At 44.9% G+C, this 13,197-nt stretch overlaps 1 protein-coding gene across 1 annotated transcript in view; it reads left to right on the top strand.

The window, feature by feature from the left end:
* ANO2 (anoctamin 2) overlaps positions 1–13,197 on the top strand; it is a 341,480-nt gene that overhangs the window by 77,136 nt on the left and 251,147 nt on the right. The window contains exon 4 of the mRNA XM_059404945.1: positions 3,479–3,577. Within this exon, the coding sequence (XP_059260928.1) occupies positions 3,479–3,577 (99 nt within the window). The remainder of the gene's footprint in view (positions 1–3,478; positions 3,578–13,197) is intronic.

Consider the following 13,197-nt stretch of genomic DNA (forward strand, 5'->3'; position numbering starts at 1 on the left):
TCCGTACTGGGCGATGGTTCTGCTCAGAGGTTTTCAAGCATTTGATTTTCCCTGGGAGACCTAACTAACATTTCACGTCAGCTCGTGTGACTTTCTTTTTACAAGAGGGCAACAATGTCGCACGGATTGACAGGGCCGTGGCTGGGTGTTAGTGCCACACCAACTGCACTCCAGCTTTAATCTTCATTTACTACATGGCCTGCTTGAGAAGAACACAGGAGAAGTATGCTTTGCTGGAGGGAACTAGCCAAGAGGTCAGGCTGCCGTTAATAGACTCTCTCAAGTCACAGTCTGTTGTGACACTCTGAGGTTAGGACCCAGATTTTCTCTTGGTACTTTGCTCTTTCTGGCCTTGACTTTGACTTTCAAGGTCTGATGTGCTTGGCTCCACGTTCTAGGCAACTGATCTGGGGAAGGGAGGACTATGGAGGGGCAAAGGGCACCCCTTTGCTGTCTTTAAAGAGTGTTGCCAGCAGCTGCTTCATGACACTTCCTCCCACACCACACGGCTTAGAAATCAGTGTTTGGTTATGCCTAACCATACAGGGAGATACAGACTTGATTCTGGATGGCCATATACTTAGCTTTAAGTGGATGAAGGGGATGGCTGTCAGGGGATGGATGGCTAGTGATCTGCCATCAAGGCCGTGGACTCAGACCCTTAACCTTCTCAACCCTCCCTCAAACTTGGAACATCTGCAGCCACTTAAAGAACATTCAATATATACTTGCACTACCAATTATAGGTAAAGTTTTTTTTTTAAGAAAAACATTCATCACAATTTAAAAGCAAGGACAAAACATCATATGTTAAAATCAGCAAGAGTCATGATTTCATCTCCAGGAGAAAGATGGTACCGTTTGCCATCTTTCACTAAAATCATTTTTACTGGGGCCACAATGGAGGGCTGGGGTCACAGGTCAGCTTCCCAGATGGTTTCCTTTCTTACTTTCCATTTTCACTAAATTAGAGAAGCTTAAATTACAGTTAGGAGTAGCAGCAAGTGATGGATGGCTCCATCTAGTAACCCGGGACATTATAACCACAGACAGACGTAGGAATCGAGGAGATTCCTTGCTGAAAGCCACTTCCGGTGTTTCGGCACAACGATGTCATCCTTGGAAGCTGGAAGGTTGAGTGTTTCATCTTAGGACTGCCTCATAGAGTCCTTATCCATCTTTTGATTGGATTTTAGTCCAAAAAGCATGTCTTTATGTTCCGTTTCAGCCCTTGGAGGTGGTTTGTGTCTCTGCCTGGTAATATGTTCGGTCTGTCCCACATGGATAAGAAAATCATCAGGTAGAGCATGGACTGCTTGGGTCTAAATAGCTTTTTTTTCCCTATCACAATATTTATGTAACTTTGGACCAACGATTTAGATTTTCCCTGCCTTGATTTCCTCAACTGTAAAATGGAGTAGGCGACAGTACCTGCTGATAGCCTGGCCCTGAATATCCTTTGTGCTAAAGTACAGGACTGTCTCGCTCTGTCCTTGTTCCTGACACACACTCAGTATATGCACATCACGATTATTGTTATTATTTTCAGGTGTTTGCAGACTCTCCAAGACTTTCATACTATAGTTAAGTCTTCCTGTAAAATCTTCATTTCTTCTTCCCCCTTCTTCCTTATAAATTGTAACCTTTCATCCCCAAAGTGGGGGGGGGGGTAGGTTCTGGATGTTGAATTAATGAACAGATTGTGGGACTGCCATGTAGAGTTGTAGAGATGGTCTTCACTTGCATTATGAGCACCGTAAATAGCTGTTTATCTTACTCATTGCCATGGTCCGCATACTTCTGTGGGGGGAATGTGGTCCTCTGGTTTCCTACCTATTCTTCTGTCCAGAGCATTGGAGAAGCAGATGGTCAGGCCTGCATGTGGCTGGCTGCCACTGTTACCTTCAACGCCAAATCAAGACCAGAGGGTGATTGTTGAACACATTCATTCATTAATTTTTTTTTTTTTTTAAGATTTATTTATTTGAGAGTGACAGCATGAGTGGGAGGGGCAGAGGGAGAGGGAGAGAGACAGTCTCAGACTCCACGCTGAGCATGCAGCGGGGCTCCATCTTGCAACCTGAGATCATGACCTGAGCTGAAACCAAGAGTTGGAAGCTTGACCCACTACAACACCCTGGGGGCCCCGAACATGCTCATTCCGCGAATGAAGCTGGAGAATGATTTTTGAAGGGAACACCTGCTTTTACGTGAGTGGTAACACCTTTGCTGCACGCAGAGTTGGTGTCTTCTCAGTACTGCTCTCTGTGATTCCTGCTTCACAAAATACGTGGGAATTAAGTAGAAACCTCGGGGGCTAGAGGGCCAGTGGAACAAGAAGCTGCGAGTGTTCTCTCTGCAGAGCACATGCACTAGGACTGGGTTCCCACGCCGCCCCTCGGCTGCACGCTGATGTCTGGGGCAAGCTGGCCCACCAGCATCTTCCCACCCTGGGACCCGGGGCCTGTGTGATCTCCACAGCCATGTGATGATGAAGTAATGGTGTCCTTGGCTTGTTCCGCTCTTTCTGTGAACCCTGCACGTTTGTAATGAATTCTGCAGGTGGTATTCATTACACCTTTCTTGAGAATGGGGTTTTTGCCCATTTTTCTGACTTGTTTTGGTTTCATCTCATTCTTTAGGACAAAACTAATTGAATGAATGTCAGTAGTAGTTGTTTTCTTTCTGTGCTTGTTTTGAAAAGAATTTGAGGTTTTATTTGAAGATGGGGAGAAATTGACACCTTCTTGTCATAATCTGACCAGTATTTTATCACAGGCACTGTGATGAGGATTACTGAGTCAATAAGACCCGATTTTCAAGGGCTCATCGCTGCATTTCCTTTTCTTTCCATTTTTGGGTGCATTCTTGACACTCACAGAATCACTTACGCAGGGACATGGACGTATATTTATAATCTGTGTTCACGCTGGAGCCCTGTTCGTGATTTATGTTTATGATGTCATTTTGCATTGTTCTACCTTACTGTTTATGTCATACCTTTTGGGCTTCGTGAACCACTTTTGTCGTTTTGGCTATGACATAGCACAGTAGGAACACATGCAAATTTAACAATGAACAGTGACACTATGTGAACAGGACGAGTGTCTGGCTTTTTGTCACACGCCAGCAAAGGTAACTCCTCTCACTGCTCGGAAAAGTGTAATAGATTTCTGCGAAAATCATAATTGCTTACATTTCCAGTCTGGGGACAGGCTCTTTTAAATTCTTCTTTCCCTCTGAAGCCACGAAGCCTCCAAGGACCATACTTTGGGAGCAGTACTCTGTGGTTTTTCATGAGAGCCTTTCTGGAACAGAGCTGGTGAAGGGGATATGGGCAGGAGGGGACTGGGTCTTGGTGAAGTTTTAAGAGAACAAACACCAGGTCAGGGCTTCTAGTTTGGGAGAGGTGGGGAGACAGGAATTTAAGCTATGTCCTTCTAAGTGTTTCCATTTCTTTTTCCTTTGTACCTTACAGAATAAAAGCCAGGGATTCGTCTTTGTCCGGATACACGCCCCGTGGCAGGTGCTGGCCAGAGAGGCGGAGTTCTTGAAGATCAAAGTCCCCACCAAGAAAGTATGAGGATGTTTCTTCTGGGTTTGGGGGCCTCCTGAGGGCTGGCTGGATGGGAATAGTGTGGGGACAAGGCCAGGGTTTGAGGGATGATGGCTTGTGGAGTTGAAATTGCACTTGCCTCCCCAGGAACCCTAAGTATGGGGCAGTGCTGTGGGTAGGGTGGGGAAGAAAACTGGGGTGCAGAGAGGGGCTGGGAAATCCCTTTACCTCGGAGCTCTACCTGGGATGTGCTTCATGAGAAGCCAGACATGGCCCTGGTCCAGCTTCTTGGTTTCTCTGTTATACCACTCTCTCTCTCTTCTTGGTGTTCCAACACTGCCAAGCAATTTTTTTTTCTTTTTCTTTTTTCTTTTCTTTTCTTTTTTTCTTTTTCTTTTTTCTTTCTTTTTTTTTTTTTTTTACCAAATTTAACAATGAGAGCGACAGCAAGCCTTGCTCATTGGGTCAGCAGCATGCAAGGTTGTGACCCTGCCACTAAGTACTGCATGGTGGTGGCTTCCTCTGGTTTCTTCTGTAGGACAGAAGATTCTTAATCAGGAGAGTTGATAAAAAATATCATCTGGGGAATGTTTTTAAAATGTTTATGCCGGTGTCCCACCTCTTGGATTTTGATTCAGGTGGTTCATATGGAATGAGGTTCTGGCATCAGTATTGTGGGAAAAACAAAACAAAACAAACATATCTCTAGTAGGTTCTAATGCATATTTGAGTTGAGAACCACACGGTTCAGATGATTTTTCAGGTTCTTTTCAGCCAACATAGGTTATGTATGATTTCAGAATCTCCCCAGCTAATTCCTAGGTGAGTGTTCTTGTATAACAAAATTTAGCAAACACTTCTAAAGAGAAAGGAAAAGTGTCCATGGATTTACCCTTCTTTTGTTTTTATTAGGCATTTTAGGGGAAAAGGGTAGTTTATGGACCTTGGCCATTTGTGATGTCTGTCGGAAGGGTCCTGGGGTGGATGTTACTCTGGTTTAACGATGGGTGATTTACAGATGATATCTCTCTCTGTCTCTCTCTCTTTCTCTTTCTCTGATTCTTTGTCTCTGTGTCTTCCTGTCATTCACACACACACACCCACAGTGCTTTATAAGCGGTGACCTAGCTCTGCAGAGATTGTTTTCCTCATTCCAACCACCATCACCGTGATTCCCACCCCCATCATGAACAGAACTCCATGTCTGTTGCCTGTGGCATCATCACTGCATTAGCTGCCTTCTCATCACTGTCTGCACTATCATTACCATCCTCACAGTCAGCAACACCACTTTGATGAGCATCTCATGGGCTATGTTTATACCATTGTCACGACCAGCAGATCTACTATCTCCATCAGAATTCACTCACTGACTACCAACGTGTGGGCCACCATCATGAATGGCCTACTCAAGAAGCGTGAAGTCTGTGGGTTCTGTTTTTATAGGTTTATTAAGACAGACGATACCTTCATGGCAGGTGGACAAATGACGATCAAACAGTGAACACACGCAGATGTGACTATCAGCTACAGACCTTCTGCCAATAAAAAGTAAATGTTGTGGGGTCACCTGCCTGAGTGTCTTGTTTTCATAAGGACCACACCAGGGTCTTCTCCCCTTCAGGGGCCCTGCTGTGTGGTCTTCTAGTTTTGGACCTCCTCCTCCTAAGACCATTGTTCCCATGCAGGTGTCATGGTGTGGCCCCCCACTCCTCCTCCACTGATCTTCTCCTCGACTCATCCCCAGTATCAGTCTTGGATGGAGGCTTTTGCTTCTCTCTGGTGGTGTCCTAACCTGGCCAACCCTTTCACTTTTCTTTCTTCTGCTTCTAACTTCAATATATTTCTTCTCTTTTCTTTGGTTTATGTGAGTATCAAACGTTCTCTTAATCTCATTCTATTTGTATCTTGCTTCTTGTGTTTTATCTTTGCTGGCTGATCCTTGGAAAGAAGGTGAGTGAAACTCTAATGCCCATGCTATGGCTTCTGTCTCCCAGGACGCCCTTATAGCAGGAAAGCTAGAGGCACAGAAAAAGTATGTATCCTTCTCTTCCCGCTTATGTCTTTCTTCTTTGCTCGCCTTCCTAACCTTCCCTTCCCCTTCCACCTCTCTCTCCTGATGCCTTTTCCTAGCCCCCTTCTCTGTTTTTGGGACATCCTACCATGCCTCTCATTGCTCAGTCACTTTCTTCTCCTTTTCGTTCCCAGACTTAGCCCCTGTATAGTGCCGATCCCTAGTCTCTGCTTATCCTTTCACAGGCTCATAGCTTTGAGAGTATAGATCTGCTTAAATGACCTATTTCCCACAGAGTTATGTGCCCCCATACACTAGTCTACTGGGACTACCTATAGTTTAGGTGGTGCCTGCACTTGGATTTGTAGATGGGATGGAGGGCAAGGACATATTGCAGTGCAGCCATTTGTCTTTTTTTTTTTTTCCATTTTAAAAACAATTCAAATATATTTGATATAGCCTTGTGTAAATTTAAGAACTACAGCCTGTAAATTTGGTACACTTATGTATTGTTTTTTGTGTGTGTGTGTGTGTTTGTTTTTTTAAAGATTTTATTTATTTATTTGTCAGAGAGAGAGCAGGCGAGAGCGAGCACAGGCAGACAGAGTGGAAGGCAGAGTCAGAGGGAGAAGCAGGCTCCCTGCGGAGCAAGGAGCCCGATGTGGGACTCGATTCCAGGACGCTGGGATCATGACCTGAGCCGAAGGCAGCTGCTTAACCAACTGAGCCACCCAGGCATCCCTACACTTATGTATTGTAATATGATTACCATTGTAGTAATAATTAGCACCTCTGTTATACAATTATGCTTTTTAGTTGGAATAATTAAGTTCTAATCTCTTAGTGAGTTTGATGACTATAATTCAACTTCATTGTCTGTATTTGCTGTACTGTGCATTAGATCTCTGGCGCTTATTTCCTACTCATTGCAAGTAGGAACCCTTAAGCCCCATCTCTCTTATCCCTCCAGTGCCACTCTCCCCACCCTCCGCCCATTTCCTGGTAACCACTCTTTCACTTTTCGTTTTTTTTTTATTATTATTATTTTTTTAATATAATTTTTTATTTTTTATAAACATATATTTTTATCCCCAGGGGTACAGGTCTGTGAATCACCAGGTTTACACACTTCACAGCACTCACCAAAGCACATACCCTCCCCAATGTCCATAATACCACCCCCTTCTCCCAAACCCCCTCCCCCCAGCAACCCTCAGTTTGTTTTGTGAGATTAAGAGTCACTTATGGTTTGTCTCCCTCCCAATCCCATCTTCTTTCATTTATTCTTCTCCTACCCACTTAAGCCCCCATGTTGCAACACCACTATTGGGTATTTACCCTAAAGATACAAACGTAGTGATCCAAAGGGGCACGTGTACTCGAATGTTTATAGCAGCAATGTCCACAATAGCCAAACTATGGAAAGAACCTAGATGTCCATCAACAGATGAATGGATCAAGAAGATGTGGTACATATACACAATGGAATACTATGCAGCCATCAAAAGAAATGAAATCTTGCCATTTGCGACAACATGGATGGAACTAGAGCGTATCATGCTTAGCGAAATAAGTCAGGCGGAGGAAGTGGTGTTTCACTTTCCGTTTTTACAGGTTTGGCTTCTTAGGTTCCACAGATAAGTGCTAGTACACAGTACATTTTTTCCCTCTAACTTACTCTCACTTAGCATCGCATGCTCAAGGTTCCTTCGTGTTGCCAATGGCCGGATGTCCTTGTTTCTCATGGCTGAGTGAGATTCCGCAGTGCCCACATACCACATCTTCTTTATCCATTCATCCGTGGATGGGCAGTTGGGCTGTTCCCACCTCACCCCACTTCCTTTTCCTTTTGGAGGTGTAGAGTGGCAGACACTAGGCTAGACGAGTCCTCAGAAGCCCAGACTTGTCACCTTGGTTCTGCACATATTTGCTGTGTGGGACTTGCGACTTGGGCATGTCGCTTCCTCTTTCGGAACCCTAGTTCCTCATCTGTGATATGGGCATGATAATGCCTGCTCTATTTTTCTTAGAACTTTGTTCTTTAAAAAAAAATTTTTTTTTAAAATTTGTCTGAGAGAGAAAAAAGAACAAGCAGGGGGAGGGAGTATCAGTAAAGAGAGAGAGAGAAGCAGAATCCCTGTTGAGCAGGGAGCCCAATGCGGAGTTCGATCCCAGGACCCCGGGATCATGACCTGAGCCGAAGGTAGAAGCTTAATCAACTGAGCTACACAGATGCCCTTCTTAGAAGGTTGTTCTAAGACTCTTAACTCCTAACCAGTGGTATGGAAATATAGGAGTTTATTATTGTGTCTGTGTACTCAAATATTTTTTTTAATTAAAAATTTTTTTTAATTTTTAATTTTTTATAAACATATAATATATTTTTATCCCCAGGGGTGTACTCAAATATTTTTATGTGCACTTTGGACTCCTAGTCCCCCAGTCAGCTTCCCTGCTGCCAGCACCGATGGAGGTCCCACTGTAGAGGGTCTTTGGAGAGACACTGCAGCGCACAGAAGAAATCTAGGCTCTCAGAGAGCTTACAGCCAAAGGGCACAACAGGAGGAACGTGCATACCCAGACAGCAAAGCACAAATTAAATGCTATTTCAAGTGGCAACTCATTAGCCCAGCACCGGTCTCTATGTAAATACGTTGGGCCAGGGAGTCTGGGGACAGCAAAGCCAGGTGGTGGCTTCTAGAAGGCTGTAGATATAACAGAAACAACTTTTCCCTAAAGTCTGTGGGCCCCAGACTCGACACAGGTGGGCTGCTGTGGTGTCCTTCTGTGGCTCTAGCCATGCGGCCCCAATCTTTGTATTCATCGAATGCAGTGGCCGACCTCACAGGGGATGTCATGACCAGGAGAAGGGGGTATAACCCGATGGCAGGGCGGGATGCATATGTTTTTCACAGTCAGTCTGAGAACCTGATTACAGGGCTAGAGGTGGGGGTTACGCCCAGTTCCTGAGATGAAAAGGGGGCATGGACAGGGAGGACGAGGCTGGGCAGTCTGCAGAAGGCTAACACTGGGGCCAGTGGTGTTTCCGTCCTGTTTCCATGGGTTTGGGAAGTGACTACAAGGAGAATAAACTGCATTTACCGGGGCCCACATCCTGGTGTCCCGGGGACCACAGAGGAAGACTGAGGCATGGCGCGGGATCAGCTGAGTGTTCTCCAGGCCGGTGGAAGTTTGTATCTTTAACTCAGCAGGGTCTGGAGAGACCAGGAAGACAGGGAGGAAATCGCAAAGTTGAGATCTCAAACCTGGACAGATCCATAGTAATGCGTCCAGGGACTTGGAGTCCTGAACACAGTTATTAACCGGGAGGGGGAACCTTGGAAGGAAGCATTTGTTTTCCAGAAACAACAACAGGAGAGCCAGCATTTTGTGATACGCTCAACATCCATGCACAGGAAGGGGGTGGGGAGGCCTGGCCTTTGGCCCCAGGCAGCTTGGGGAAGTTTGAAATGGGTGCTTTTTCAGCTTTACTCATTACCAGCATTGATGTTCCTCTCTTATTCACTTTTTACCCACATGAATGAACATCCTCCTCCACCCCAGACCCCCTATTTCACTTATTCTCCAAGTGCTCCCTACAGTAGAGACAAGGCTAGGGTCCACTGAATTTGGATGAAATGACATGCCTGGGGCAGGTGAAAATCGCTTTTGTCCAGCCTGTCAAAATTTCCGTGGCTCTTCTGAGTAGACAGACTGATGTCGCAGGGGCCATGTTTGCTGTTCCAGGAGCCTGTGAGGAGTTTTGCTTGTGAGCCCTTTGCGTGCAAGAGGCTGTGAACTTCTTGCAGGTTCTACCTTTTTAGGCAAGCAGCCTTAGAGCAAACCTCATCTTCAAAACAGGAGTAGTGAATGTTGTGGGGCTGTTGTAAAGAGCTGTGCTGATGTGGGATGCCTAGCATCGAGGTGCAGGCAACACAGGGTAGCTGGTACTATGACTTTTGTCGCTATTGTTGGTTGTATGTGAGGGGCAGAGGGCAGCATGGATGGCAATGCATTGGGTGGTTCATTCCTGCCGTTTCCCTCCACCGCCAGCATCTGCAGTGTTGGGGGAAATCAGACCCAGTTCTTTCAACCTGCCAAGGCAGCCAGAAGCCCAGGCATGGAATCTGTGGTGAGGCAGGAACAGATGGCCTTTGCGCTGTATGCTAGGGGATTTCTGTTTCCTAGAGCATGGCTCCTTGGGGTGTCCCTAAACATAATGGCTGCATATGTGAGGTCTGTGATGCAGTCCCCGGAGGAGCCAGCAGGAAGGCTGCTCAGCCCCACGGTGCAGGAGGGAGAGCTTGAAGACGCTCATTTCGGGGAACAGATAGCAGATGTGGCAGCTGGAGACGTGAGTTTGACTAGTGGCTCTGCCCTCATGAACCTGGGGTTATTTCAGATCTTCCCCTATTTCTGGAAACAGGACTTGTGAAGGGTTATGACTGAAGTCATAAATGCATATGGATCATTTTTAAAAAGGACAGATAACAAAGAATCCTGTAATCGGGGAAAGTAAGTGAGTGCAGGGGAAATGATGATAGTAGAAATGAAAATAAGAGTGACTCATGCCTGTATGGCAGATTTCACTTTGAGCTTCCTGGCAGCCAAGGCAGAAAGGACTGGGACTCACATAATCCCTGGCAATGAGCAACTGTTTTGGCAGAGGAAGCAAACTTTTTCCTGCTGTTGAAGCATAGTTGTTATATAAAGGACACAAACTATAGAAGGAACCTATTTTCAGTAATGAGTGGATAGAAGGTGCTGGAATGCTCTTTGTATAGCTACTTCTTAAGTGCTTCTGGATAAGAACTGGTAAGTGATATTAAACTTAGTGCAGGGTGGGTTCTAGTACAAAGTAATATATGTCCCTTTCTGATGAACTGATGATTCAAAGACAAAAGGGTGGAAAATGTCATTTATCCTTTAAGTCTCTCCATGGAATTCATGGTTTGAAATATCTTTTCTCTACTAAGCAGCATTTATTAAAGAACAATTCATCTTTTAATTTTCATTAACTGAAAACGTGCATAACTGCCCTTAAGAAATTTCTGAGCAGTGTGAGAAAATTGGTGTTACCACACTGAATGACTATAATTCCAGCTAAAAAGCAAAGCCACTTGGCATTTTGGTTAGCCTGAGTGGCCCCTTTAGAAGAAGATATTAATTCTATTAAGCTTTGTAAATCATTGGAAGGTGTTTGGGTATCCGCTACTGCATCTCTAGAGATTCTGATTTGGTAACCATGGCTTTTACAAAAGCTCCATGGGAACACCCTCTCTCTGGCTCCTGGTGTCCAGCCAGCTTCTGGGACTCTGCCCAGCCAGGACCAGAGCACCTCTTCTCAGTTGTTCAGATTTGCAGCTTGTATTAATCAGGGCTCTCCAGAGAATCAGAACTAATAAGATGTGTGTGTGTGTGTGTGTGTGTGTGTGTGTGTGTTTGGGTAGTATGTGTATTATATATATTATAAGGAATTGTTCCAGGTGATTATGGAGGCTGAGAAATCCCGAGATACGCAGTTGGCAAGCTGGAGACCCAAGAGAGCCCATGGTGTTAAGTTCCAGTCCAAATGCCCATCAGGTTTGAGACCCAAGAACAGCCTATTTCAGTTCAAGTCTGAGGGCAAGAAAAGATCAGTGTCTCAGCTCAAAAAGTCAAGCAGGAAGAGTGCCCTTTTATTCAACCTTTTTTGTTCCATTCAGGTCTTCAACTGATTGGATGAGACCCACCCACATTAGGAGGGCAAGGTGCTTTACTTAGTTTACCCATTCAGATGTTAATCTCATCCAAAAACACCCTCACAGACACTCTCAGAACAATGTTTGGACAAATATCTGGGCACCCCATTGCCTGTCAAGTTGACACATAAAATTAACCTTCATAAGCACTTGTGATTTTGAGGTCCATAATCCTTTTTGTATTGGTTTGAATAGTGGTGTCCACAAATATATGACCAAGCCCTAACCTGTGAATGTGATGTTATTTGGAAAAAGACCCTGAGAAAAGGGTCTTTGTGGATATAATTAGGTAAGGATCTCCAGATCATCCAGGATGTAGGGTGGGCCCAAATCCAAGGATGGGCTAAAAGAGAATTGAGATCCAAAGAGCCACAGGGGAGAAGACCAGGGTAAGGCTGAGGCTGAGATCGGGGTAGTGAAGCACCAAGCTCAGGGAACAGCTTCAGAGAGGCTAATAAACTTAACCTAAGATCACATGTCCTGAAGGGGTTAGATCTAAGACCCATTTCTTTCTGACTGCAAAGCCATACTCCTACCACACTTTAATGAGGAGTCCAAAATAAGGCTTGAGTTAGCATGGCCTAGAACAGCATTTATCAGAGCCTAAGCTGAAGAACAGTGGTCTTCTGATTTTTTTTTTTTAAAGATTTTATTTATTTATTTGAGAGAGAGAGAGAGAGTAAGCATGAGCAGGGTGAGGGCCAAAGGGAGAGGGATACTCCCTGCTGAGCAGGAATTGGCTCCCCCGACAAAATGCAGGGCTCAATCCTGGGATTCCAGGCCCATGGCCTGAACCAAAGGCAGATGCTTAACTGACTGAGCCATCCCAGATGCCCAGTGGTCTTGTTTTAAAAGAAGTTCATGATCTAACAAACTCTAGAAACACTAATTATTATAGTTTATCTGACTAAAGTTCTGAGAAGACTTTTAGAAAGAACATGGTTCCATTTTATTCAGCTCTTTTCCTGCTGAACATTCATAGGTTATTTGTAGCTGTATTCCTAGGTATCCCAGGGAAACAGTTATCTGCAGAACATTCTCTGGGAAACTCTGTCCTAGATTAAATACTCCTGGGCAGGAGATGCAACACATCTGAAATTTTCTTTCGTCATTGCTTTGGACTGGTGCAGTTAGTTACTTAGCAGTCCTGGATTATAGTTTTCTTGCTGTAAGGTTTGGAGGTTGGACCCTGTGACTTCTCTGTCATGGCTTTATAAAATGCTGGGGTCCACATGTCTGTCAGTTGAGTTAGCGAATTTGTTCATTCTTTTCTGTTATGATGTTAGAGAGGGATCCAAGGACAGATACTCCTGTGGAGTCATTCACACTCTGATTGTGTCCAAGTATCTAAGAGAAAGTGTCACACATCGGCCACTTCTTCAAGCTGTGTGTTAAATGAGGTAGTACACTTAGCTTGTGGGTCCCTACTCTGTATCTGGGGCAGCCCTTTGTCCCAGAGCCTGGTAATGTCACTGAATTTCCTCTGAGTTCTCCTGCCCACGACTTTCTGTGGAGCCTACACTGAGCTCCCTGATTTAGACTCTTTTCAAGAGGGAGTACTTTACTCTCTCTTCCAGGAGCTGGAGACTTTTCAGATCCTTTCAGTATTTGCCTCTGGTCCTGGAGTGATCTCGCCATCTTATCTACGTAGTAAACAATAAAGAAACTCTGTGTCCCAGCCCAAATCTCATTTCCCTCATAGACCCTCCTTTATTCCTTACATGGATTCTTAGGAAACGTACAGGTAGGATTTTTCTCATCCATTACTTTTTCCTTAATTGCTTCGGGTACCTTATACTCTCGTGTCTCCAAAGGTGCCATAAGCCCTCCCCGTGCTGTCCCCGCCACCTGAACTATAGTTTATGTTTCCTGTCTGTTCCCTGCAA

The sequence above is a fragment of the Mustela nigripes genome, chromosome 6, assembly GCF_022355385.1.
Source record: "Mustela nigripes isolate SB6536 chromosome 6, MUSNIG.SB6536, whole genome shotgun sequence".
NCBI lineage: Eukaryota > Metazoa > Chordata > Mammalia > Carnivora > Mustelidae > Mustela > Mustela nigripes.